General features: G+C 36.1%; 12 protein-coding genes and 17 long non-coding RNA genes across 29 annotated transcripts; 12 read left to right on the top strand and 17 right to left on the bottom strand.

Moving 5' to 3' along the window:
• The first annotated feature begins 23 nt into the window (after positions 1-23).
• Positions 24-2,487, top strand: gyp2 (GTPase-activating protein Gyp2). Its single transcript, NM_001023059.3, has one exon. The coding sequence runs from the start codon at positions 128-130 to the stop codon at positions 2,288-2,290; it is 2,163 nt and encodes a 720-aa protein (NP_588067.1). The 5' UTR covers positions 24-127; the 3' UTR covers positions 2,291-2,487.
• SPOM_SPNCRNA.7178 lies at positions 343-838 on the bottom strand. The gene has a single exon (NR_196517.1). It is a non-coding gene; the product is annotated as a non-coding RNA (long non-coding RNA).
• Positions 941-2,286, bottom strand: SPOM_SPNCRNA.7177. The gene has a single exon (NR_196516.1). It is a non-coding gene; the product is annotated as a non-coding RNA (long non-coding RNA).
• pgp1 (metallopeptidase Pgp1) lies at positions 2,393-4,286 on the bottom strand. Its single transcript, NM_001023058.3, has 3 exons — positions 3,675-4,286; positions 3,327-3,636; positions 2,393-3,271 (listed from the first exon to the last, which is right to left on the bottom strand). Exons 1-3 carry the CDS (start codon positions 3,836-3,838, stop codon positions 2,507-2,509), a joined length of 1,239 nt encoding a protein of 412 aa, NP_588066.1. The 5' UTR covers positions 3,839-4,286; the 3' UTR covers positions 2,393-2,506.
• SPOM_SPNCRNA.7176 lies at positions 2,540-3,920 on the top strand. Its single transcript, NR_196515.1, has one exon. It is a non-coding gene; the product is annotated as a non-coding RNA (long non-coding RNA).
• A 59-nt stretch (positions 4,287-4,345) lies between the features above and the next one.
• Positions 4,346-6,209, top strand: pdx1 (pyruvate dehydrogenase Pdx1). The gene is made up of 6 exons (NM_001023057.3): positions 4,346-4,515; positions 4,575-4,679; positions 4,721-4,765; positions 4,832-5,461; positions 5,510-5,741; positions 5,784-6,209. The coding sequence occupies exons 1-6, from the start codon at positions 4,443-4,445 to the stop codon at positions 6,067-6,069; spliced, it is 1,371 nt and encodes a 456-aa protein (NP_588065.1). The 5' UTR covers positions 4,346-4,442; the 3' UTR covers positions 6,070-6,209.
• Positions 4,435-5,311, bottom strand: SPOM_SPNCRNA.7175. Its single transcript, NR_196514.1, has one exon. It is a non-coding gene; the product is annotated as a non-coding RNA (long non-coding RNA).
• Positions 6,092-8,491, bottom strand: SPOM_SPCC1259.08 (uncharacterized protein). The gene has a single exon (NM_001023056.3). It carries the CDS (start codon positions 7,551-7,553, stop codon positions 6,369-6,371), a length of 1,185 nt encoding a protein of 394 aa, NP_588064.1. The 5' UTR covers positions 7,554-8,491; the 3' UTR covers positions 6,092-6,368.
• SPOM_SPNCRNA.7174 lies at positions 6,913-7,502 on the top strand. Its single transcript, NR_196513.1, has one exon. It is a non-coding gene; the product is annotated as a non-coding RNA (long non-coding RNA).
• Positions 8,492-8,698: 207 nt separating the features above from the next.
• rxt3 (Clr6 and Rpd3L histone deacetylase complex LCCL domain subunit Rxt3) lies at positions 8,699-10,689 on the bottom strand (the record flags this gene model as incomplete). Its single annotated transcript, NM_001023055.3, has 2 exons — positions 8,699-10,611; positions 10,658-10,689. 2 exons carry the CDS (start codon positions 10,687-10,689, stop codon positions 9,588-9,590), a joined length of 1,056 nt encoding a protein of 351 aa, NP_588063.1. The 3' UTR covers positions 8,699-9,587.
• SPOM_SPNCRNA.1170 lies at positions 8,915-10,673 on the top strand. Its single transcript, NR_150026.1, has one exon. It is a non-coding gene; the product is annotated as a non-coding RNA (long non-coding RNA).
• Positions 10,690-10,820: 131 nt separating the features above from the next.
• On the top strand, positions 10,821-12,532 carry SPOM_SPCC1259.16 (uncharacterized protein). Its single transcript, NM_001355906.2, has 2 exons — positions 10,821-11,399; positions 11,453-12,532. The coding sequence occupies exons 1-2, from the start codon at positions 11,269-11,271 to the stop codon at positions 11,532-11,534; spliced, it is 213 nt and encodes a 70-aa protein (NP_001343184.1). The 5' UTR covers positions 10,821-11,268; the 3' UTR covers positions 11,535-12,532.
• taf8 (transcription factor TFIID complex subunit 8) lies at positions 11,159-12,553 on the bottom strand. Its single transcript, NM_001023054.3, has 2 exons — positions 12,232-12,553; positions 11,159-12,175 (listed from the first exon to the last, which is right to left on the bottom strand). Exons 1-2 carry the CDS (start codon positions 12,323-12,325, stop codon positions 11,601-11,603), a joined length of 669 nt encoding a protein of 222 aa, NP_588062.1. The 5' UTR covers positions 12,326-12,553; the 3' UTR covers positions 11,159-11,600.
• A 252-nt stretch (positions 12,554-12,805) lies between these two features.
• SPOM_SPNCRNA.7173 lies at positions 12,806-13,089 on the bottom strand. The gene has a single exon (NR_196512.1). It is a non-coding gene; the product is annotated as a non-coding RNA (long non-coding RNA).
• A 132-nt stretch (positions 13,090-13,221) lies between these two features.
• Positions 13,222-13,772, top strand: cox9 (cytochrome c oxidase subunit VIIa). Its single transcript, NM_001023053.3, has 2 exons — positions 13,222-13,313; positions 13,376-13,772. Exons 1-2 carry the CDS (start codon positions 13,279-13,281, stop codon positions 13,515-13,517), a joined length of 177 nt encoding a protein of 58 aa, NP_588061.1. The 5' UTR covers positions 13,222-13,278; the 3' UTR covers positions 13,518-13,772.
• Positions 13,773-14,005: 233 nt separating this feature from the next.
• Positions 14,006-14,819, bottom strand: iec3 (Ino80 complex subunit Iec3). Its single transcript, NM_001023052.3, has 2 exons — positions 14,643-14,819; positions 14,006-14,588 (listed from the first exon to the last, which is right to left on the bottom strand). The coding sequence occupies exons 1-2, from the start codon at positions 14,780-14,782 to the stop codon at positions 14,222-14,224; spliced, it is 507 nt and encodes a 168-aa protein (NP_588060.1). The 5' UTR covers positions 14,783-14,819; the 3' UTR covers positions 14,006-14,221.
• SPOM_SPNCRNA.7172 lies at positions 14,101-16,423 on the top strand. The gene has a single exon (NR_196511.1). It is a non-coding gene; the product is annotated as a non-coding RNA (long non-coding RNA).
• rpa12 (DNA-directed RNA polymerase complex I TFIIS subunit Rpa12) lies at positions 15,140-16,056 on the bottom strand. The gene is made up of 2 exons (NM_001023051.3): positions 15,799-16,056; positions 15,140-15,553 (listed from the first exon to the last, which is right to left on the bottom strand). The coding sequence occupies exons 1-2, from the start codon at positions 16,021-16,023 to the stop codon at positions 15,419-15,421; spliced, it is 360 nt and encodes a 119-aa protein (NP_588059.1). The 5' UTR covers positions 16,024-16,056; the 3' UTR covers positions 15,140-15,418.
• Positions 16,424-16,910: 487 nt separating the features above from the next.
• On the bottom strand, positions 16,911-18,958 carry SPOM_SPNCRNA.1169. The gene has a single exon (NR_150024.1). It is a non-coding gene; the product is annotated as a non-coding RNA (long non-coding RNA).
• On the top strand, positions 17,045-17,712 carry SPOM_SPNCRNA.7171. The gene has a single exon (NR_196510.1). It is a non-coding gene; the product is annotated as a non-coding RNA (long non-coding RNA).
• On the top strand, positions 18,434-22,091 carry erm1 (metallopeptidase 1). Its single transcript, NM_001355905.2, has 3 exons — positions 18,434-18,508; positions 18,560-18,862; positions 19,086-22,091. Exon 3 carries the CDS (start codon positions 19,276-19,278, stop codon positions 21,742-21,744), a length of 2,469 nt encoding a protein of 822 aa, NP_001342785.1. The 5' UTR covers positions 18,434-18,508; positions 18,560-18,862; positions 19,086-19,275; the 3' UTR covers positions 21,745-22,091.
• On the bottom strand, positions 19,771-20,143 carry SPOM_SPNCRNA.7170. Its single transcript, NR_196509.1, has one exon. It is a non-coding gene; the product is annotated as a non-coding RNA (long non-coding RNA).
• SPOM_SPNCRNA.7169 lies at positions 20,319-20,810 on the bottom strand. Its single transcript, NR_196508.1, has one exon. It is a non-coding gene; the product is annotated as a non-coding RNA (long non-coding RNA).
• Positions 20,947-21,213, bottom strand: SPOM_SPNCRNA.7168. The gene has a single exon (NR_196507.1). It is a non-coding gene; the product is annotated as a non-coding RNA (long non-coding RNA).
• SPOM_SPNCRNA.7167 lies at positions 21,389-21,661 on the bottom strand. The gene has a single exon (NR_196506.1). It is a non-coding gene; the product is annotated as a non-coding RNA (long non-coding RNA).
• On the bottom strand, positions 21,975-22,872 carry SPOM_SPNCRNA.7165. Its single transcript, NR_196504.1, has one exon. It is a non-coding gene; the product is annotated as a non-coding RNA (long non-coding RNA).
• On the top strand, positions 22,124-22,557 carry SPOM_SPNCRNA.7166. The gene has a single exon (NR_196505.1). It is a non-coding gene; the product is annotated as a non-coding RNA (long non-coding RNA).
• On the top strand, positions 22,675-23,280 carry rps1802 (40S ribosomal protein uS13). Its single transcript, NM_001023048.4, has 2 exons — positions 22,675-22,723; positions 22,783-23,280. The coding sequence occupies exons 1-2, from the start codon at positions 22,700-22,702 to the stop codon at positions 23,215-23,217; spliced, it is 459 nt and encodes a 152-aa protein (NP_588057.2). The 5' UTR covers positions 22,675-22,699; the 3' UTR covers positions 23,218-23,280.
• On the bottom strand, positions 23,228-23,475 carry SPOM_SPNCRNA.7164. Its single transcript, NR_196503.1, has one exon. It is a non-coding gene; the product is annotated as a non-coding RNA (long non-coding RNA).
• Positions 23,476-23,532: the final 57 nt, after the last annotated feature.

Here is a 23,532-nt window from a genome sequence, read left to right as displayed (position 1 = left end):
ACACTTGTCTTCGTACACTTACCAAAAACCTATCTCCAACACAAAAAATTACAATCATTAGAAACCTGTGTCATTTAGCCATAGATCTGGAACCTTTACTTTTATAAAGGTTCAGAATGATTTTTCAATGAACCTTTTGAAGCATATATTTTTGGAAGATGACTATGATGCTTATGAAGGGACACTAGATCCTGCCAGTTTTTTTCGTATCAACAAACAAGAAGAAATTATAGCTAGTACTGTCTGTGAAATAGGCTGGGAATACTCTAAATCTTTTGGAAATGCTTACATATGTACTTCTTTTCTCTGTTTTCATAGCGATGATTTCAAAACACGTTTCACTTTCCCTTTAGCTGCCGTTCGAAAGCTAGAAAGGGAAAATTCAGACAATGATACATTTACTTTTGATCTCTCTAACTTTCACAGTCAGATAATTCACTTGAGGTTTAAAGGAACGAGACAGCAATCAGAATTCTTTTGTGACCGACTAGTTCGCCAGTTACATGCTTCTCTTGAGGATGCTTCAAGCGTTGGTTTATTTTTGTTATCACTAGCATCCGAAAGAGTCTGTTTTTCTGAATCAGCCAATTCACAAGAAATCGAGAGCATTGACTTAGGTCTTGGTTCGCAGTTTGGTTATCCGATAGCAAGCAGCAATACAAATGGTTTAATCAATGAAAATAACTCCAAAAGCTGGATTCAATATCTAAAAAAAAACGGTGCTAATTTTAATCTCATACAAACTCCAAATTTTCAAAAGCTTGTTCAGTCGGGTATCCCAAACAATTTACGAGCAGACATTTGGGAAACATGCTCTGGTAGCTTGTTTCCAAGATGGAAATCTAAAGGATTTTACGCAAAGAACATTGATAGCGTTATTAACAACCGTTGTGAATATAGTGAGGAAATCGAAAAGGACTTGACACGAAGTCTTCCTGATTATCCTGCTTATCAATCACCTACGGGCATTAATACATTGAGAAGAATCCTTCTGTTTTATTCTGAGACCAATAAAGAGGTTGGTTATTGTCAGGCTATGAACATTGTGCTTGCTGCTTTGCTGGTTTATTGCACAGAAGAGCAAGCATACTTTCTTTTTTCTCAACTATGTGAGTTTTATATTCCTGGGTATTACGCTAAGATAATACATGGGCTATTACTGGATTTAACGGTATTTGAGTATGTTTTAGAACATACGCTTCCTCACTTATATCAGAAAATTATTGAGCTAGATATGGATTTGAAGCTTATTACAATCAACTGGTTCTTTTCGTTGTTCATAAAAGACTTTAGGTTAGATTATGCTTTCAGGATATTAGACTGTCTATTCGTTAACGGTCCACGTGTTCTTTTTCAAGTGGCTTTAGCTCTGTTCAAAGTAAATGCCCAAGGGATTTTAAATGCGACAGACGATTCTTCTGTTATGAAAGTGTTTCGTCAATGTTTTGATCATATCAACCAAGGAACAGCTGCCGATGAAAAGATGGCTGCTTTAGGTAGTAGATCTTCTATGTGTACCCTTCCACAGTTATTTGCTGTCGCTTTTGAGTACTTTGATTTTATTACCGATAGTTTTGTGTCTGCCAAAAGAAAAGAATTCAAGAGTAGTGTGCTCTATTCTTTACGATGTTTTACCAAGCGATCACACTTACGAAGCGTATACCAAACTACCTTATTATCGAACACTGATTTAGATTTGGTATATGATGCGTTCATTAATGCCATTGGGGAAAATAATATTTGTCACGGCGACGTCTTAGAACAAAAGATTGATTTCAATGGATTTGAAAGGCTTGTCGATTGTGCAGCCCCACCTTTAAGTGTGATTCGTGAACCTTTGCATTATCAACGTAGTAAGCGGAAACTTTTTACCAGATTATATATTTGGATGAAAGACGGTGATTCTACTGAAACATCTTTAACTTTCAAAAGAATCATTCATGGTTTGGAACGGTTGAAAGCAGATATAGCACTGCATTCTGAAATCTTGTGTTTTCAGTTGTACGATTTGAAAAGAGATGGCACACTTAGGACGGAAGAAGTTGTCGAACTTTCAGAATCGTTAATTCTGCTTTGCTGTTATGAAGGAGATGAAAAGGACGAAGAGCGGCTAACCGTTATAAGCGAGTTTTTAAAAAGCTGTTTTAGTGGTTGTCAGGACCGACGTAGTTTTCAGATCACTATGGAAGATTTTCAAGCAATAGTGGATACCACTGGACTTCACGCAACTCTTGAATTCTTTCTCAAAAAATTAATCGATGGTCTGTTGGGGAAATTAAATGCTAGCTAATAAGCATTTGCTTGATTATCAATGGTGACACTCAATTTCGAAACCTGTCTTTGTTAACTAATCACAATTTTCCTGCTAATGACAGGAACCCGAAATTTCTTTCTCTTACTTTATGTCGTACAACATATTCACCCTATTTTTTGTTGGCATAGAAAATTTTTACATTCATTATGCATTCATTGTTCCATAGTACAAACTATTATTAATTTCTAATATTTATACTTTTTTATTTTTTTTTGTAAGCCAACCTTCAACGGTTAAAATCTGATTGATGGGCCATTTTCTTATGGGCTCAACATCAAATGAAGATGTATAACCTGCTTTGAACATTTGAATAGCAGTATAGCCTATCATGGCAGCATTATCACTGCATATATCTGGACTTGGGTACACCAATTTGATGTCTGTAGGTTGATGTTCAAACTGCAATACCATTAAAGTATCATTCAGCATCTTTTTCAACAATTCGTTTCTAGCGACACCACCACTGCATACAAGGTACTTAACTTTCGATAAATCCAGTCGTTTCAACGCTAGCAACGTTTTTTGACATATATGTTGAAAAGCAGCATATTGAAGTTGATAGGCAAAAAACTTTTTTTCACTTAGATTTAAAGGCGTCTTCCTTATTATTCGACAGGCGTACGACTCCAAGCCTGAAAAAGAGAAGCTCGCGCTATGCACCTTTTCTCTAGTATTCAGTGGGATTGGCGGTTTTAATGAATAACTAGTACTATTTATTTCAGGAGAAGCAAACTGTTCAAGAGCAGCAGCAGGCATTTCATTGTCCCAAGGAATACCCAAATACTTTGCACATTTGTCCAGATAATCGCCTACAGCAATATCACTGGTTGTGACAATAATCTCGTGATTTAACAGAGAATTGGAATACACTAGCATAGTGTGTCCACCTGAGACAAGAATATTAAGATATGGGAAATCAATAGACTTTTCTAGTTGCACTGCAAGGGCATGTGCTTGCTACAAACTCTTCATTAACAATCTTACAAGCTCAACTTAGGAATTCGTTACTTACCATGTGATGAACCGCAAGTAAAGGTTTTTGAAGGCCAACCGCGAGGCCTTTGGCTGTATTTAAACCCACAGCAAGGGGACCAATCATTCCTGGGCCTCTTGTGACAGCAATAAGGTCAAAATCAGTAATACCACTACGCGCGGCATCTGAGATAGTCCTTTGGATTACTTTCGCTAAATTCTTTTGATGCTCATGAATAACTATGGTAGGATGGATACCACCATAAGCCTCGTATTTTGAAATTGTCCGGTGTGTATTTAAGCAAATGATCTCGTTTTGGCAATGTGATGATGAATCTGAGGTTCGAACGCTATAATAAATTAGTGAGGATATGTGAAATATACGTACACAGAAACCGATGTATCATCACAAGACGTCTCGATAGCTAAGGCTGTAAGTGTTCGATAGGATAGAAAAGTTTTAGAGATGTTCCAACAGCGAAACTGTTGTAAAACTTTTAAAGAAATTCGACGTTGCTTGCACAAAATAGAATTATATACCAGACAAAGCATTTATATAACTTCACTTCAAATTTGAGATATGTCTGTTGGCCAGAAAAGGAAAGTGTATAATATTTAAAAAAATAACAAATTGTCTAACACCCTGTAATTAAAGTCATCAACTTGATAATGAGTTCGGTGTTAGATCCGAACTTAAAAAATTTCAAAGTTTTATAGGTTTGTTGCGTATGTAAGATGTTCGTTTTATGATTGCAAGCGAAAAAGAGTAAATAAAAAATCAAAACATCACTTTTACGTGAGAGCTAAGACGTTGAATTTAACAAAAAGTTTAGGAAATAAGAGCAGTAGGAGGAAGCCAAGTCTCTCGAAAACTATATATCATCGGTAGCGTTTACCCTCCCAAAATACTTATCTAGTAGTAACTTAAAAACCGATTAATGTTGAAATTGAAAGCAATTCACAAATTTAGGGGGTCATTATGCTAGCCCTTATGTTTGGTGAGCGCTGGGAACACTAACAGATCAGATATAGATCTCCTTCGCTGCTAGCACAGCACCTGATCTTTTCCCAACATCATATTTCGAAAGTTTGCTCAATATCAAGTCAACTCTTTATATTTTTGTTTGCTAAATTTTTGTAAACTTCAGGGGAAACGATGTTGAAGCATTACATTCACCAATGTGTGAAAGCGAGTTCATGCAAACATTCGCTTTCCGTTAAACAAAGATGTGAGTACTAGTGTTTTTTTTTATTGAAATAACGAAGTTAACAGAATAATTTTTTGTAGATTTCCATTGTTCTGCTCTTAATGGAGTTGCAAGCATGTTTCGTATGCCTGCACTTTCTCCTACTATGGAGGAAGGAAACATTACTAAATGGCATTTTAAAGAAGGTTGGTATATTGAGATTTCCTAAATCTAATTCTTTACGTAGGTGATTCGTTTAAAAGTGGTGATATACTTTTGGAAGTTGAGACTGGTATGTATGAAAAATGATAGACTAATAATCTTAAACATCCATGACTTTGAACTAACGGTATTTTAGATAAAGCGACAATGGATGTTGAAGTGCAAGATAATGGAATACTTGCTAAAGTCTTAATCGAAAAAGGATCGAATATCCCTGTTGGTAAAAATATTGCCATCGTTGCTGATGCAGAAGATAATTTGAAAGACTTGGAATTACCTAAGGATGAAGCGTCCTCAGAAGAGCAATCTTTCTCCTCTTCTAAGGAAGAGGTAAAGCCTATTGTTCAAGATCGCGAAACAAAAAGTAATGTGGAACACAAATCGACTTCTCAAGCGAACGATGCTGTTAACAAATCGTTTCTTCCTTCCGTTAGCTATTTGATTCATCAATATAAAATCGAAAACCCGTGGTCTATTCCTGCTACAGGCCCTCATGGTCGCCTTCTCAAAGGAGATGTATTAGCACACGTCGGAAAAATTGATAAAGGGGTTCCTTCATCTCTTCAAAAATTTGTTCGTAATCTCGAGGTTTTGGATTTTTCTGGCGTTGAGCCTAAAAAACCATCGTACACTGAAGACAGCGTTCCCGTTAGGAAATCAACGATGATAGAAACTTTAAAAACTGTTCCGATGAAAGATGAATATATCACTTTTGAGAGATCTATTTCACTAGAAAAGTTAAAATCTTTGCTAGCTAAAAGAAAAGGTATTGTAATGTCCTTTTATTATATTTTATTGCTAATATCTTTTTCAGAAAAAGATGCATTTGGTATTGATGAAGTCGTCTCAGCAATGATTGGTGATGCTCTTTCTATATCTGAATTGTCGAAAGTTGAACCTAACTCAATTGAATCTGCTTACGATTTACTTCTAGGCGCTCCAATCGTAAAATTAAAGTCTTCGGTTTCAAATTTTCAACCTAAGCTATTCCCAAAAAACAATAACACTAAAGATTTACACAAATACATTCGTGATTCTATGATAGGGTAAGACTTTTCATTGCGATTGCTCTGATATTAACCGTACAGTTTACCTAGCAATTTAAGCGACTATGTAAAGCTGAACTTCAGTTCTGTGACAAAAAGCTCTTCTAATAACGTTGAATTTTTGGATGATGTTTATGATATGCTGCTGGGTAGCAACAGCGATAGTATCGATTCCAGAATAAATCGTCACGAGGAGCCATCTACTACTGAGGATTTGACCCTGACATTGTCCATCAAGGACAACATCAGCAAAAGCCGTGCAATTAAGTTTGTAGATTGCCTTAAGAGCAATTTTGAGAATCCAGAATTTGTCTTATCGCGCTGGTGATCGTATCACAATTGGGATCTTAGTTTTATTTAACACTGTGTACTTTTTATGTGTAAAATAGTTTATTAATATACATATTTTCTGTTAATACTCGATAACTGGTTGGAATAATATGTTATTTTTTAACAAGTATAACAAACAAATGATAACGTAACGAATGGATAATGCTACAAAGCATAATGAAACTCATGAAGAAAATGCGCACATAACAACAACCTTAGATGACTAAATGCGACTAAACTTTACTATTCCATTTATTAATGTACAAGAACGGATAATTATCCAATTTTTTCTTTGGTTTAAACACGATGTGCGCCGACTGCTTTACGAGCAATGTCAAGAGGTGGTGACTTGCTATTGCGCAAAACTTCAGAAGACACATGTGCGGAAAATGAAGACTTGTAATTCCATTTGGCTTTAGCTTTAAAACGGGCCTCCTCTTTAGAAAGAGAGCCAACTGTAGAACTTGCATGACCATCATCTTCTGGTTCCGAATCAGGAAACGTTGGATCTATATCCTGGGGCAACATTATTGATCTCTTAGAGTTCGCGTGCGTTAAGGAACAAGCAAAAGCTAAACATGCAGGTTGATCTTCGTCAAATGTACCAGGAACGAAATCCGTATCATCGGGAATTTGACTTTCATTTGGAGCAGCAGCTGTTTGGACTGGTGTAGAAGGACAACGAAGAGGAGAATCCTCATCATCGGATAAGGAAGATTCGGAAAGCTCAACATCTGAATCTTCCTCATCCTCCTCATCAGCGGATCCCTCTTCATCTTCCTCATCATCGCTGATTTGAGAAACGCGATCGGATTCAGAGGAGCAACTTTGCTTTTCAATGTTTGGTTTCGGGGAACCACGATAACGAGAGTTACTGATTGTTTGCATTTTACGAGAAAATGAGTTGAAACTTTCAATCTCCTCATCATCGACTTCATCTTCTTCATCAGAATCGTTAAACTTCAACTCATTGTCCTTTTTCAATACATCCTCTAAAACACCTTTGCAAGTAGTAGCAATAGTTCTCCTAGGTGACTGTGGGACAAGATTCCCTTTACGGGAAGGAGTATTAGCAAGTGCAAAAGACACTTTTGCTGGTCTCTTTAGTCCGCCTGTCGGAGAAGCAAGAGGACTGCAGAGTCTACTGTCATTCTCCTTCAGTCGGGTGCTTGGAATTGGACTTCTAGAAAGGCAATGAACAGACTGGCGTTTTCGGGCATTTGAAACGATGCAAGACGATTGACGAGAGCCATTAGCTTTCATGGAGGTAACTTCATCTTTTGGTTTTGTAGGTAACACTGCAAACGTAACTCGGCCCTGACTGACGGTCGACATACGCGGAGACTGCTCATGGGTCGGACCAATACAAAATTGTACAGCCGTGCGTTTAGCAGACGGAATTTTCTCGTGAGAAGGGATGTCAGTAGTAGCCAAGTCGCCGTTGCCTTTGTAATGCAAAAGTATACTAAGTAACCCAGTCATCGATGGATGCCTTAATAAAAATAAGAAAATAGATGGTTTGATTTAGTGCAATTGTAAGGATAGTATCCAGACGATCAAGCAATAGCAAAGAAGACAAAAGCAGATTGTATAATCTTTTATGATAACGTCTAAAGTAGAGACTTTTAACGAAAGCTGTAATGTATGTAACTGAGCTAGTTAAATGTGTTCGCTGAAAGGAAAGATGAGTTGAACTTTCAAAATCGCACAGTTAAGATAGAAAAAAATCAACTTAAAATGAAGTCAATCGATCAATAAGTGATAAACAACGAGAGGCTCAAGTTTTTAAGAAGTATAAATAAAAAATTATGAGAGGTACAAACGAAAAGTCACTTGGACAGCAGTGAGTAAGTAAGACGAGCGTCGCAAAAATCAAGTTTTAAAAAAATACTATAAGTCGATAAAAGAATTACTTGTTGAACCTATAACGACACGAAAGAAGATATTCACGTGAATTTGTTAAAGAGAATACATGATTTCCAAAAATATTCTCAAATAGTCTTCACAATAAAATATATATATGATCGTTTTTCTTCTTTTTGAAAATAGAGCAAAAGCAAAACTGAGTTAAAATCGCCAACAACAATTTCTCAGTACTTTGAATGACTTTACCAACGTAATAAAAGAAATCACGGTGATTTTGACGACCTTGCAATCCTGCAGATAATTTTGAGGGATCGAAAAAGCACTTAGCGATTAAGACTAATAGAGTGCTGTACCTCAGATGTACGTCTCCTCTTTAGCAAGTGAAACAAGATAATACACAGTTTCGTCGTCCAATTCACCAATTGAGTAGTAGATGGCTAGTCGTTGAACCAGTCAGAAACCAAGAACTGGAATCTTGATATACCAGAAATTGAGTTGCACGCGGCTTTTAAGGCAACGCTCTTATTTATGTCGTGTACTCCAAAGTTATGGTTGGGAAAAGAAGAAAGCGTACCGCCCCCGCTCTCAAGTCATTCAGCCTTATTTAGGGTAGGGTTCCGAAAACCAGTCTAACGCATATGTAATGTATGATGTTGGCCGCCGCCCTAGTTGTTAGTGCAAAAATAAATATTTAGCATCCAACAAGGATAAATTGATGTACAGTGTGCTGCGTCTTACGATCGTCGCCTAAAAGGTTGCTACACCTTTTCGAATATTTTCAAAGTTTTGTTTTACCATCGATTTTATACTCGTAAATAATATATTCTACATGTTTTAACTTGCCCTAGATTTTTGAAATTTAAATAATGAGCGGCAATTTTACATTTTGAAACGACGGCGCAAAAGTAATGAAAATTTCTGTAATTCCGCTATGATTCCATTCCGCGTCCTCATTAGTTCCGCAAACTTTATAATCAACAATACTCAATACACGGAGGAAATTAGACAATGCCAGATAATTAATTATTCACGTTGTTCTTTTGTATCTTCAGTTAATCAGCTGAACAAAGACAAACTGTCTGTTTGTGTTGTTATGGCACGAGTAATGAGACCGACGTATCGTTGTCATGTAAATAAAGCAGTGGTAAAAAAAAAAAAGAAAAAAAAAAGAGGCCTCTATTAACAAAAAAAAGGGTTTAATAGTATTGAAGGTATTTAAATTAAAAACGTATATACTTTGATTGTAGAACCGAAAATATCCAAACCAGACTGCGGAAGTCTACTATTGATTGCTATGATCATCGGATCAATATACTATCTGCGGGATACCTAATTTTGGAGGCGAGCGTTCGCACGAGTAACTAGGAACGAGGACGCCAAGGCAAAGGAATTTTGCAAAACCAATGCGATATTGTACAACGCTAATTGCTTATGTAGTAATTGCACATCAACGGACACATTATTACACGAATTTGACATAGACAAAAAAGACAGTTAGCGAAGTAGAGCGAGAAGCTTTTGCGATTCCGTAAATTCGCGAAAGTGAAATTGAATGAAGTGTTGAAAAATAAGTAATTTCTTGGTACAGGCAGATATATAAAAAGAAAAAAAAATATTTTTGAAAAGAAACCGATTAATAATATCAAAAAATTAGATTTTAAAAGTAGAAGAGCGTGATAGCTCTAAGCGAGCTTGTAGCCGTTCTTCCAGAGTGAGTGTATGTATGGAGTTTTCAAAAATTGAGGCACACGCTGGCTTCCAAGTTACTTCTTTTATTTTAAGACTTATGCCATCTTGACGAGAAGACCAGCTTCTACTCTCAATTTGGTTTTTCCTAGTGCCTTTGTAATGAACTAAAGGAGGAAGTATGTACAAGTCGACAACGGCAATTTTTCTGACTGGCTTCAAAAGAGAAAAGCATCCACAATGGGCAAGTATAGTAGCAATATCGGAATCATCAGTATACACATCGGTCCCCCATATTTCTCGTCTGCAAAGTCTGGGATTGATGGCTGCATTCAGCCATTTGATGTCGATTGTCACACGAACGAACTTACCAATTGAGGAATATAAAAGAGGAAATTCAAGCCAAGGAGTGTATTCATATTCGGTGACTGGAAATAAAGATTCAGACGCTGGATATCGGTTAAGAAAAGGTTCCAACGCACTATTATCTATACTGATTATCGGAGAAACGAATTGTCGAACTTGGAATTGCGGATAAGATGTCGTTTTGGACAAGGAAGTTGATAAATTGGATGGACGCGATTCCATACTAATGGAATCAGCACTTGTAGCCGTTGGCGCTCCAGGATGTGAATACTTGGCTTCCTCTTCTCCTGATGACTGAGTAGGAAGAGTTTTTTGACGTTTAACAGAGCTTGTATTTTCCTCTTGGTCGGAAACCCCTTTCCTTTCCCAAACTGAATTTGGATATTTGGCTTCAGAAGGTTGTTTGGTATATGACATGGGTGTCGATGTAGCCATTGGTAAAGTATTCATATTCATATTCCCCATTCCATTTTCCGAGTACTCAGGATCTCCGTTATCATTAGAACTTTCTAAGATAGACCCTATAGAAAGCTTGATATTTGAAGGTTGAGATGGCTGTGAGCTACCATTTGTACTAGTTTCTTCTATTTTCATAGAGTCCTTTGGATCAAATGTTTTTTTCCTACAAGTTAGTTTAACAAACTAAAAAAGTTCCCTGAAATACATACGATTGCTCATTTTCTGGTGTCTTTTCCTCCATGAATGTTTATAATCTAATGTTCAACTCGTCACCGAGATTTGTAGGCTTGATTTAACCATAGTACGGTAAAAATCGCTATGCGCTTTAAAGCATCGGTAGTATTTGTCTACATACATTTCATATAATCTACTGTCGTTAGCATATGACATTAGTCTTCAAAACCTTGGATAAGATTATTCATACTTGGATTTTACCCATTTCAAATAACCTAAGGGTGTAATGAAGAGATGCTGCGTATTCACTGAAGAAATTGCTTTATGCTGGAACTTTATAAAAATACAGTTGCAAGACAAGTCTGATAGCGATTACTTTAAAGCAAATATTCGTAAATACACAAAAAAGTACAACTTAGTTACATTCGCACAGAACGATCGAAAAACCCTGTGGCGTAGAATTTGTACTAGAGCCTCTATTATTTCATTTGTTTATTAACTCCTTACGTTATTTTACTACTTAAATACAAGAGAAAGAGGGGATCAAGGCAATTTTATTGAATGAAGGAGTAGCGACAAATAATAAAAATAGGTTGATTGAAAGCGGAACTAACTGCACAAAGAGAAAAGGAAATTTTCATTCGCAATGTCACAAAAAAGTCATAAAGAGAAACTTGAAAAGCCGGCATATAAATGCATGAAACAATATATCTGTGAAAAAGTAAGTGCACATGAGAACGACGTCGTCTGTATTACAGTTCAAAGATTTTTTCAAGTGTAAGTCTATAGGGAACATTATTATAGAGAAAGAAAAGCTAATGCAAAAATAGGGTGGATGGACACATGAAGGAAGTTCGACCAATGTCAAATCAGATTGGGTTACAGTCAGGACCTGTCGTTGAGAAAAATTAAAAAAAAAAAGGAAATAAGTTAATCTTTTTTTGATTAACGTAAAAGGAAAGAAATTAACAAGTATATTCACCTTTGGGAGCTCCATTTTTGGGATTCCCAATTTACTAAGTGAAATGACGAAACATCGAGATTTAGCTCGGAGCACGCTTTTTCAAATGAGGCATGACGAGGCGAATCGGCAGAACGTGGTTGATTAACATTTAAAATTTTACGAAGAGCATGTTCAGCAAGCCTGGATTCTTGAGTTGCGAGTTCACGAATCTGTTTAGGAGATGTAGGACGAACGGGATATACGGGGGTAGCCATGTAAGTATGTGATGCAGGAAAAGGAGGTAAATGATTAACGACATAAGCTGGTCTATTTTGAGACACTGCCAGGGATCCCAAAAGTTGAGATACCATTTTCGAATCCAAGGATGATTTGAATTTTGAAGGGATATCCTGACTTTCATTGGCCAGTCTATCTAGTTCATCATTAATTGCAGGAGGTAAAGGTTTTAAATATTTTTCTAATTCTGTTTGAAGGCTTGACATGGGTATATTCAACAAATTGAGCCATAAGGCCACATCTTTAGTCGTAGGAATTGTGTGTTTGCTCAATTGAGTATGAAGAGCAAGTTCTCGAAAAGAGTTCCTCAAATCTATTATTGCTATTAGAAATAAAGAATTTTAATTTTCTCGGTTCGACAGGACTTACATTTGTCCACAGCTTCAACAAAGGATGCTTCTGCTGCTTTAGTCATGCTATCGAATCCCAACTGCTGTAGAATATTCGCGATCACGGCTTCCATGCTGCTAATATATATATTATAAATTTTAGGCTCAAGGATTATAGTTTATTGATTTGCTAGTGCAGCTTTTAGAGACGTTCGTTTACTTTGCGTCGATTTTGAACTATATTTAATTTAGAAGCGAATTTTGAATGTATGCGATGTATGTTTTTAATTAAAAAAATCGAAAATGTCTTCTTTCTCAGTAATATTCAGGTAAAACTAGAATCCCTTCAGAATGCACTTTCTAAGCTTTTTCGTCACAGTTTTTTGTGCGAACCAAGTACTCTGCTCGTGTTACAGTGCTGCATTATTCATATATAATGCGATCAACAGCAATTTGCTATTTGCTATAGCGAAATACATCCTAGCACAATTATTGTTAATCATGTAAACTAAATGGATATAATGAATTGTTCAGAACAAAAGACATAAATAAGCATAAAATGTAACTTTTACAGATTTATTTTTACTTCAATCTTCATGGTATGATTTAGTTAGAACAAAGTCATTCAATCAATAAATACTTGCGAGTATCTATGCCTCATCCGCTACAGAACAAGAAAAACAATGTTTCTTAGCTTACCTTTCGAATTATGGTATTTAAGGATCAATAGTATATGATATACGATGGTATTGTACCGTTAAACAACGTAAAAAATTTGCAGAAATTTAGAAATGTAAAAAGTAATACAATATATATCGAGTGCACTATTAATAGGTATCGTTACTAGTTGCTTAAGACCATTCAAAGGCCGACTTATCTTCATTATGTTGTATTATTTTTTTTGTTTTTGAAATATAGCACATTTCTTCGAATTTTGAAATCTTAAATTAACAAACTTTAGTGAGTAATAGAAGATCACCTCCGTCTGTCCACACAAACTAAGTCGGATTCTGCTTACATTTCTTATACCAACTCCCCTCTCTTGACAAATATTTGAAGTTGTTTAAATTATTGCTGTATCATCAAAATGGCTGTCGGTCCTGTAACTGGAATGTTTAAAAGGTAAGGAATGGTTTTGAATAACGCCGTATGTCTGAATCCGCTGAAACTGACGAATTTATTAGACGAATTGTCACAGACTTTTCTGTAACTATGATTCTTGGCACTCTCGGTGCCTGCTATTGGTGGTTTGGCTATCACAAGCCTGCTGCTAGACAACGTGAAGAGTTTTACGTTAAGCTTGCTGCTGAGAAAAATGCAGAATAAGTTGTGATTTCATAACAGTCCAACGCCAACATTGGACGAACTCATCTATTTCTAAAAGGTACATCCTTCGAATCAACAATAATACGCCTTTTCTCCAAGCCGAATAACTGTCATTATGAATGCTGCCGATTCAAACTTTGTAGGCTTTTTCGCGGTAATTGACTAATGATATTCACTGGTTAAGTTTCAAAATATGCCACAAATTTTTAAAAAGTAGTTTTATTATTCGTCTTCTGTCTTGTTTTAGAGACTCAGTAGCAACATTCCCACCGTACCATGTCCATAAACAAATTACGTTTCATTGTTCAATAAGTTCTATCATAATATTCATCAGTGAATATTTGATCCATCTTAGAGAAATATTACATAAAATATAGCTGGTTTCAATCCGATTTTCAGTAGCAGTTTCTGAATCGCAAGGGATTTAGTAAACGACAACATCAAACAACTATTTTAGCATATCTTCTTAATGTACAACTTATAGTATATTTTGGTTTCTGTATGGCAAATTTTATTTCACTATGACAGAATTAAATCTTCAATATTCCTTCCACAAAGGCTAATCAATTCAATTCTATGAATACATGTGCTGAAGATATCAATTATATTAAACGTTCTGAAATGAAAAAAATTCTAAGACTGAGGGGAAATGATAAGTCACCACTTTATTACAATTAAGGTACATGCTCGGTTTATTCAAAAATCTACTTTTTTCGTGCTCGTCGTTCAGAGGGACCTTCCGAGGTGCGCTTTCGTTTTTGCTTCCGTGACGAGCTAACAGCCGCTGATGATTGTGCAGAAGAAGGAGAAATCCCGCGGCTTTGTAAAGGACTATGAAAAGACTTTGGGGTCGAGAGTGTAGAATTTGTCGATTTTGAAAGTGCCGTCAACTTAGAAAGCCATCGATGAGTACTTGCTATAGGTTTTTCTAGAGTAAAAACATCCGAAGGGCTTTCAAGAAATACCGTATGTGAAACAGGCTTGGCTTCCCAATAAGGAGAACCCGGAGGACTAGCAGGAGGAGTTGGTAAAACCGTGCTATTCATGTCTATCAACAGATCATTCAAATGTCTACGAACGAGGTTAACATAAAATCAAAGACTTTTAATAAATGTATTCACATACGCATTTTCTAATAAAATTCTGCGATAAACTTCTGATATTTCAGCAATCTTTTGTTCAATTTCCTCTGTTTCAAGGACTACCGAATCAAATGACTTTCGAAGTTTTAAATATTTTCGTTTAAAGGATTTAACAGACGCCATATGTGAAAAGGCAGGTGAGAATATATTTCAAATGGTTGAACACCTACCTGCCCATTTGGGCTCTTGAGTGTTACGGTACATAGTACGCTCCATTTCGTTACACATTCATTTCCATATTAGAGAAAAAGAAATAAATAACCGATATACTACTATTCATAAAATGCTGATAAACATTGAAACTCAAACTCTTTAAAAATTCTGAGAAAGGAAGTATCCACAGGTTCAATCGTGATAGACAATGAATTTTCTCTATTTAGTTTGAACCAGGAAAGACAATAATGAATAAAGGAATAAGTTATACCATATTATTTTTTAAACAAAAAGTAACCCCGAAAAATAGAACCAACAAGAACAGAAGAACTGTTATTTTTTTTAACACCTGGATAAAATAGAAGACAAAACAAGAAAATCGGATATCAAGAGCATCTCTTTCTATTTCATGAACGTTGCCGTATTACTAGACAAATAAAATTTATCGAGCATGAAAATAACGGAAGCAGAAGGACAATCGAAGATATTAAAAACAATAGTCTTCATACAAATCAGTCAGCATACATACATGAAGAACGGCGTAAGAAACAGTGAAATATTGAGAAAATCACAACCAAAAGAATGATTAACAGATGAAAACTCAATCTAATTGTTTGTACTAAATTTATAAGCACATCGAGGACATTCGTAAAACACCGTAGAACCTTCATCAGCAGACCTCAATTGCAAAGTATGGAAAGTCATATGGTCGTTTCCACATTTTGGACATTTTTCCTCAATCTACAAAACTTTGTTAGTATGGCAATAAACCCAAAAAAGGACTATGATAAAGTCCTTTGCCTGACTGTGCCGATTTTTCAATTCACTGGATATATGATACAAAAAAGTTCCTTGATTAGACTCTCCTAATGCATTCTTAAAAAAAAAAAAGTTTTCCAAATGATACAAAGCCTAAAAGGAAAGAAGAATGACAACCAACATGAAAAAAAGGATTCGAAAAGAATAGACAAAAATAAGTTACATACCGTTGCTGCCTCCTCCTTCTGAGATTCTACTTGAACGATACTGTGCTTGAGTTTTAAAGCAGAAGGAAAAGCACTTGCACTACTCTTCGTTTCCACTACCAAATTGGCAAATTGCTCAGAAGGATAAACGGATTGACACTGATCACAAGTAGTCCATTGGGCAGTAGTCGATTCCAACAAGTTACCGCATTCTGAGCAAAATATCAAAGACCCTATTGCCGACATTGGGATTCCTCCTTGCTTGATGGGGAAGGCACTGGTGTTTATGACAAGCTAGTTTGTCTTTGACAAGTGCAATTTTCTTTCGCTGTAACTCATTATTTTGCGGTAAGTGATGGAAAAGCGAGTGTATCATTATCGTAAAAGCCAATACACACTGTGAGCGACTATGATCAGTATAGTGCCTTAATTAGTAAACAATAAGCTAGAGATGAGTAAACGAATTTCCTGATCTATTGATGAACATTATGCTAAAGGCATAAATTACAGACATTTAAAAATCATTCGTTTTTGTAAAGAAATTACTTATTGATAAATCAACCTTGGAATTCCAAGTTGGGGAATTTAAAAAGCTTTCTCGGGAAATTTCACCTATATAAGTATTGTATCGTTGTTTCTGGAAAAAATTCGGTAAGAAAAATTTCTTTGTATTTTTTCAAGCATCAACTAATTGTTTGAAGCTATTTCTTGCTACTTTAAAATTTTGTTGCCCAAACGATTTTTGTCTAGCTGGGCAATACTTTGTTCAAATACAAAGCCTGTCACGGAATACAGAACAAGATTTGTGTACATATATACTAGCGACTTTCAAAATCGTTGTACCTTATAAATTGTGCTTTTGATTATTTAACAAATTCTTCCTTATCTCAAAAGAAAATTATTTTGCTTGATTGAATCATCAATTTGGAAATCATATTTTGCACTTTAGGTATTTTAATCGTAATTTATGTGATAAGCTTGGAAATAATAAAAAATATAAGAATAATAAAAATTTAATTTGTCTGTACGTTGCAACTATTACATGTACAACAGAAAAGCGAACAGATAAATAACAAAATGCAAAAAAAATACTACTAAATAAAAGAAAAAACAAATAAATTCAAAAGATATAGCATTAATAAGAAAAGAGATCACCAAAAAAAAAAGAATCATATTCACGATTTCAATAAAAAGGTCTGTGTATTTTCTACAAAGGATTTGGCATTATACTTACTATTATGTGTTTTCCACTACTTGAGCGTTTCAAATCCATTATGGTTTTGAAAGCGCCTTTGTCTATAACCGCCATAACCCAGTCCATCTGTATAGGGCTCGCTTCCGTATTCCTATATTATGCAATGTAAGGTTGATTTTCTATTTTGGTAAAACAGAGATGAATATGGCATGTTTTTACTAGTGAGATTATTGTGCTGTACCCGACGATTGACAACAGTGGGACTTGTTTGCTCTAGTTATTTAGAAGCAAAAATTTTTTTCCTCATATCTCTCTCTCTTTCTGGGGTAGTCCTTTTTGGAAGAGTGCAACGTGACATAGTCTATGGGATTGTAGGCAACAAAAATGTATAGGAAGAGTTATTGTTGCTACATAATGGAAATTACTTAGTGAGTACCATATCTTGTCGGTGAAAATGGATATTTACTTTGCCGATCATTGCGTAGCTCGGTTTTTGCCAAGGAAAGAAACAAGTAAACCAGTTTGGTAAAGAAAAAGGATGATAAAAAAGGTTAGAGATTTTAAGCGTATCTAAATAAAGGTAAGATACTTTAAAAGTACGTTAAAATCTGTGTCTTGTAAAATTTCCATTTGTAGAATTGTTGCATAAGGATGGAGTACCACTGCTTTAGTATAGTTATACGTAACCATGAGTTGGTTGTCTGTAGGACATAGCGAGAAGATTGAAATTGCTATACGTAGTATTTTAGTGTTTTTGGTTAACTTGTTAATAGACGTTTTTTTCTATTCTTTTTTCTCTTTCGTTGCTTAGATGATTAGTGAGTTGTTCATTGCTTTCTTTGAATTTAAAAGGAAAATAAAAGGGTATAACACAGTATTCATCATCATTTACAACATATCCAATCTTGACTGGCATGCATTTTTTCAAAAACTCAAACAGTGCGATTGACTGCTTGTGCATTGTATCCTTTCGTTCAGCAGATTCTGTCCCAATATCAATCAGAAGCATTTCCCTTCTCGTACGGTTGTTGGAGCTTTGAAAGCAAACAAAGCAGTCTTTTGTTCATCATTCACCTATACTTGTGTTTTGCATCTTCATTGTTTATATGCGACAATTTAAACATCCTTTTTTATTTCGTCCAAAACATAACACCGTTCAGTTGGGAATGTCAATAGCTAGCCGTTTACAAGTGTTTTAATGAATACAACACATAATTAGACAGATTAATTGCCCCAAACAATAATTCAAGAATTGCATTGCCTCGTATCGCGGTATCGAAGCTCACTCAGTGGTACCGAGGTTGTTACCTCGATTCGGCTTTTTTTTAAACTGCCTTATCCAATTAGTACAGCTCGACCCACTGTGGAACGACTTCATAATCCGTATAGGACCGGAACTACGCCAAAACTTAAGATCCGTCTATTTACCATTAACCTCTTGTTTGACTCTCTTCTTCTCTTAACCAAATTCATTGTTTTACATTGAATCTTTGCCATAGGGACAGGAACGAAGAATAATTTGCTTTCTATTTCCTCGTATGTAAAAAGACGAGAATTGTTTACTTAAAGTCTCTAACCAGTTGGAAGCAGTAGATTTCTTAAAAAAAAAACGCCTTTGTAGTTTTGAAGAGAAAAGAGCTTGATTTTTCTTTTCTTTTCTTTATTTTGTTATTTACACAATTTCGGATTTTGATTCAAAACGGACATAAGCATTTCTTTCTTATTCCCTTTGTTTGTATATTTTTTTTGTTGGTTGACTTAGAATCATAAACCTCATCCTTTGACGTGTGCTGTTTATCATCAGGTATTGCGAAAATTACAAAATTCATTCATTCTGCTTTGAGTTGTGAGACGGAGGGTCGCATGATTGTGCCTTTTTTGCATATTTAGGTAAGGCCATTACTTTCTTTTTCCTGATACGAAATGGTTGAAATGTATCCATATTTTCCTATATCCTGCTATATGGGTGTCATGGAGGCAGCGGCTGTCGATTACTTCCAGGATTTTAAAATCCATTTTACGAGTACCGTTGACATTGTCGATCCGTAAACCAGGACAATATAATAAAAGAAAACTGCCAGTTATGTATGTAACTAACATTTTTTTTTTTTAGATTTCTTGCTGCTCCCTTTGCCTACTTACTTTATCGGGGTTCTTCCTTCGAGAGAGGTATATATTAGTATTTAAATCTTTTGGATTATCATTTATTTTTATTATATAATTTTTTATTATTATTGGTGTGTTATCTTGTCAATTCTCCCCCTCTATTCTTGTAAAATATTTACTTTGCGCCTTCTTTCAACATGGTGTTAGTTTGTGCTTCATCCTCTAAATGTAAGCGTAATACATTCCTACAACTGGCAATGGTACTATTTGCCGTTGTGATGGCAAGGATTGCGCTCTACTTTCACAATCATCTTGATGAACCACTTGTTGATCCCTATGATGCTAATGGTAACCCCCAATTTTCCGAGGCAAATGCCCTCAAACATGTTATTCATCTGTCCGACGACATTGGCTATCGAATTCTCGGGACTATTGAGCAGGAACGTGCTCGTGAATACATAATGAATGAGGTGTTAGCTTTGCAAAAGCAATTGCAGGACGGCCCGAACGCCGATATCCATCAAATGGAGGTTTCCCTCGAATCCGGTGACGGAGCTCATCGCTTTGACTTTATGAATAAGTATGTTATCAAAAAATATCAAAACCTTAAAAACATTGTTGTTCGTTTGAGCAATGGAACTGAGGCTTGTAAGGAAGAAGCCGTTCTCATCAATGCTCACGTTGATTCAACTCTGCCTAGTCCTGGTGCCACTGATGATGCTCTTGCTGTTGCAATCCTTCTCGAAGCCATTCGTATTTTTATTTCTCGACCTGTTCCATTAACTCATTCAATTGTCTTTTTGTTCAATGATGCTGAAGAGTCGTTGCAAGATGCGTCCCACATGTTTATTACTCAAAGTCCACTCAGAGACACAATTAAGTGTGTAGTCAACTTAGAGGCTTGTGGTACCACCGGTTCCGAAATTCTTTTCCAGGCTACTAGCAACGAGATGATTAAGGCATATTCTCATGTTCCCCATCCATTTGGAACGGTATTGGCCGATGATGTTTTCCGTACAGGTTTGATCTTGAGTGATACCGATTTCCGTCAGTTCGTTCAATACGGAAACCTTACAGGCTTGGATATGGCCGTAGTTAAAAACAGTTACTTGTACCATACAAAGAAAGATTTGGCTCCTTATATATCGCCTGGTACTCCTCAAAATTTCGGTGAAAATATCCTTGCCATTCTTACCTATCTCGTGTCCCCCGAAGCAGACTTGAACAACATGAAGTCATCTGGTACCGTGTATTTTTCAGTTTTTAACAGTCTTTTCTTCATGTACTCCAAGCTCACGTCTAAGATTTTGAATACTTTAGTTGGAGGGTTGGGTATTCTACTTACTCTACGTGGTTCTGAGGGATCTTTTACTGTTGCTTTGATCGCTCAAGTTATTTCCATTGCAGGAATATTTGTAATTCCCAACATTTGGGCATACATTCTTGGAAATGTACTGGATTGTGGTATGAGCTGGTTCCGAAACGAGTATTGGCCTTTATTTATTTATCTTCCTGCAATTTTTGCATCTTTATTCTTTACCGAATCTTTGTTTAAGCGTTCTGAACATCTTGCATTAAGAGCAACGATCTTTATCTTTTCTTTACTCACCTTTATCCCATTGCCTTCTGCATATTTATTTACAATTATAGATTTTTTTATGGTCTTTGCTTTGTTTCTTAACGACAAAATCCTCGCTAAACCCGGCACAGTCCACCCATTGACGTATTTCATCGGTTCAATTGGCGCGATGACTGTTGGATTTGAATCTGCTATAAATCTCCTTGAAATTTTTGTGCCCCTTACTGGTCGTATTGGAACTGACAAGGTTGCCGATAATGTAGTTGCCACTGTCTGTGTTTGTGGATTTAACATTTACTTCCCTTTAATGTCCCCTTGGATCCAGAGGTTCCGTTCTCGCTGCTGCTTCCGACTTGGCCTTCTTTTCTCCATTTTTGTCGTTGGCTTTAGTTCATTCATCTTAGCTAAGCAAGATACCTATTATGACTCATTGCATCCTAGACGTATTTTCGTCCAGCGTATGGAAAATATCACCTCTAACGAAGTTTCATTGCACATTGCTTCTGCTGATTCTGCTCCTGGTTTTGACAAGCTCTCATCTGATCTATCTAGTCTTCTTACTGACGAACCAGTTGTTAAAACTGAAATGGATGACTGGAATTCCGATTGGGATACTGTATACCCTTTCAGTCAATTTCTAGGATCTTATCGTATTCCGTTGAATGATACTGTCGATGTGACCACTTTACCATCTATTAAGTTTTCCAATAAAGTTGTTAAGGATAATGTTGTTAATGTTACTGTTACAGTCGAACATCCTGGACTTATTTGGACAGTCGTTTCATTTGATGCTGACGTTCTTTCCTGGTCTTTGCCTGAGGTTCCATCTACTGTTCGTAGACATCATGTTCGCGAAGTGAGTGCTTATGGACTGGATTCTTATTCTTTCAATATGAGTTATCTTGAAGCCCCAATTTACTTTGATTTCGTAGGCGTTGACGGAGTAGGACACTATCCTTCAAAGGCTTCAGAAGGTCGTGATCGTGCTAGTATTCAACTGTGCGAGAAGTTGACCAATGATTATCTTCCAGACTGGACCGATACCCTTTGTATTGGTGTAGTTTCAGGAAATTTCAAGCTCGAGTAAAGCGATTTCTGAAGATTCCATTCTTTTACCTTGCTCACCTATTCACTACATCAAAAAATACCAATTTCTCTCATAATAGGTTTCGTTTACAACTAATATTGTTCCCCTTTAACTATGGTTATGTAATCTGTAAAAAGAAGCAGCGACTGATAACTGAGTGTTTAGGTTACGAAGAATATGGAATTCAATAAAAATATTATATTACATTCAATTACTTTATCACATTTGATGTAGTACAAAGCAACTTTATCGCTTTTCAAGCGATCTCTTTTTCCACGATATGACTAGTTAGTTGATCTTTATGTAGAGAGGGCTTAGCGGACGAGGGTAATAAGTTAAGCGATTCCTTTAAACGATACATAAAATCCTTAATACAAACAATTTTGTATGCTTTGTTATTGAAAAGATTGTAATTTGGGTGCTCCAATTTACTTATTAACCAGGATCACAAAGGAGGTCATTACATTATCGTCAATTTTGCTTTTAAAGAAGTATAAACTAGAGTAGCGAGTTACTTTGCGTAAGTGCATCTATGGGCATATGGCTAACTTTGAATTTGTCATGACTTTTAGAACTTGTTATTCATCGATGCAGATTGTAGTTTAAAGCTATGTATTCATAAATTAACCACCGGACCTCGACACATAGTCAGAACTAAAATTTTCGGTCCCTAACTTTTGGACGATTTTTAAGAAACAGTTTTCGTCCGGTGTATTTGTTGAGTGAGTATTATTTTAATGCATTTGTTTATTATGCTTGTAAACAAATAGTAACTACATATGCCGAAATAGTGTGTTTGAAGGTACTAATACTACATCTTCTTAAAGTGATTTAGCCGGCCAACATACACAAATACTCGCAATTCAACAAACTAGCCAAAGAGCAGTCACAAAGTCAACACAAACCGTAGGAGCAGCTAAAACTTTGTCCACAGCGCATTAGCCAGTATCTCAACATGTCTCTGGTTGTTCCCGACAATGTAAGTTTAAAGGCTAGCAACATGGTAAATTAATGTCACATTTACTAATTCTTAAATAGTTCCAACACATTCTCCGTCTCCTCAACACCAACGTTGATGGCAAGGTCAAGGTCATGTTCGCCATGACCCAAATCAAGGGTGTTGGTCGTCGTTACGCTAACATTGTTTGCAAGAAGGCCGATATTGACATGTCGAAGCGCGCTGGTGAGCTTACCACTGAAGAATTGGAGCGTATTGTTACCATTATTCAAAACCCTTCTCAATTCAAGATTCCTTCCTGGTTCCTTAACCGTCAAAAGGATATAAACGATGGCAAGTCCTTCCAATTGCTTGCCAACAACGTTGACAGCAAGCTTCGTGAGGATCTTGAGCGTCTCAAGAAGATTCAAACTCACCGTGGTCTTCGTCACGCTCTTGACCTCCGTGTTCGTGGTCAGCACACTAAGACTACTGGACGTCGCGGTAAGACCGTCGGTGTCTCCAAGAAGAAGTAATCATAAAATTCATTGTCTTTTGTGTAGCTAAATACTGGTTTTGACGATTGTCGTACATACTGATTTTTCATTTGTGTAGTTGAAAATTTTTTAATCCGTGTAGATATATTGTAGACCATGTGATAGTGTATTTGCAGCAGCGGTTTGCTAGAATTTCAAGTACCGAACTTTTTTTATACCATGATCTGCTTAGTTGAAATGTAAATGACTGCATCAACTATGTCTAAATTCTACGATTGTATTGTGTGGAAATATCTGTTGAAGCACTAGCTGAGCACTAAGCTTTTGTAAGATTTAAAAAGCATATAATACACC

The sequence above is a fragment of the Schizosaccharomyces pombe genome (genome assembly GCF_000002945.2).
Source record: "Schizosaccharomyces pombe strain 972h- genome assembly, chromosome: III".
Lineage (NCBI taxonomy): Eukaryota > Fungi > Ascomycota > Schizosaccharomycetes > Schizosaccharomycetales > Schizosaccharomycetaceae > Schizosaccharomyces > Schizosaccharomyces pombe.
Note: the sequence above shows the minus strand (reverse complement) of the source record. Positions and strands in the feature narration are given on the sequence as shown.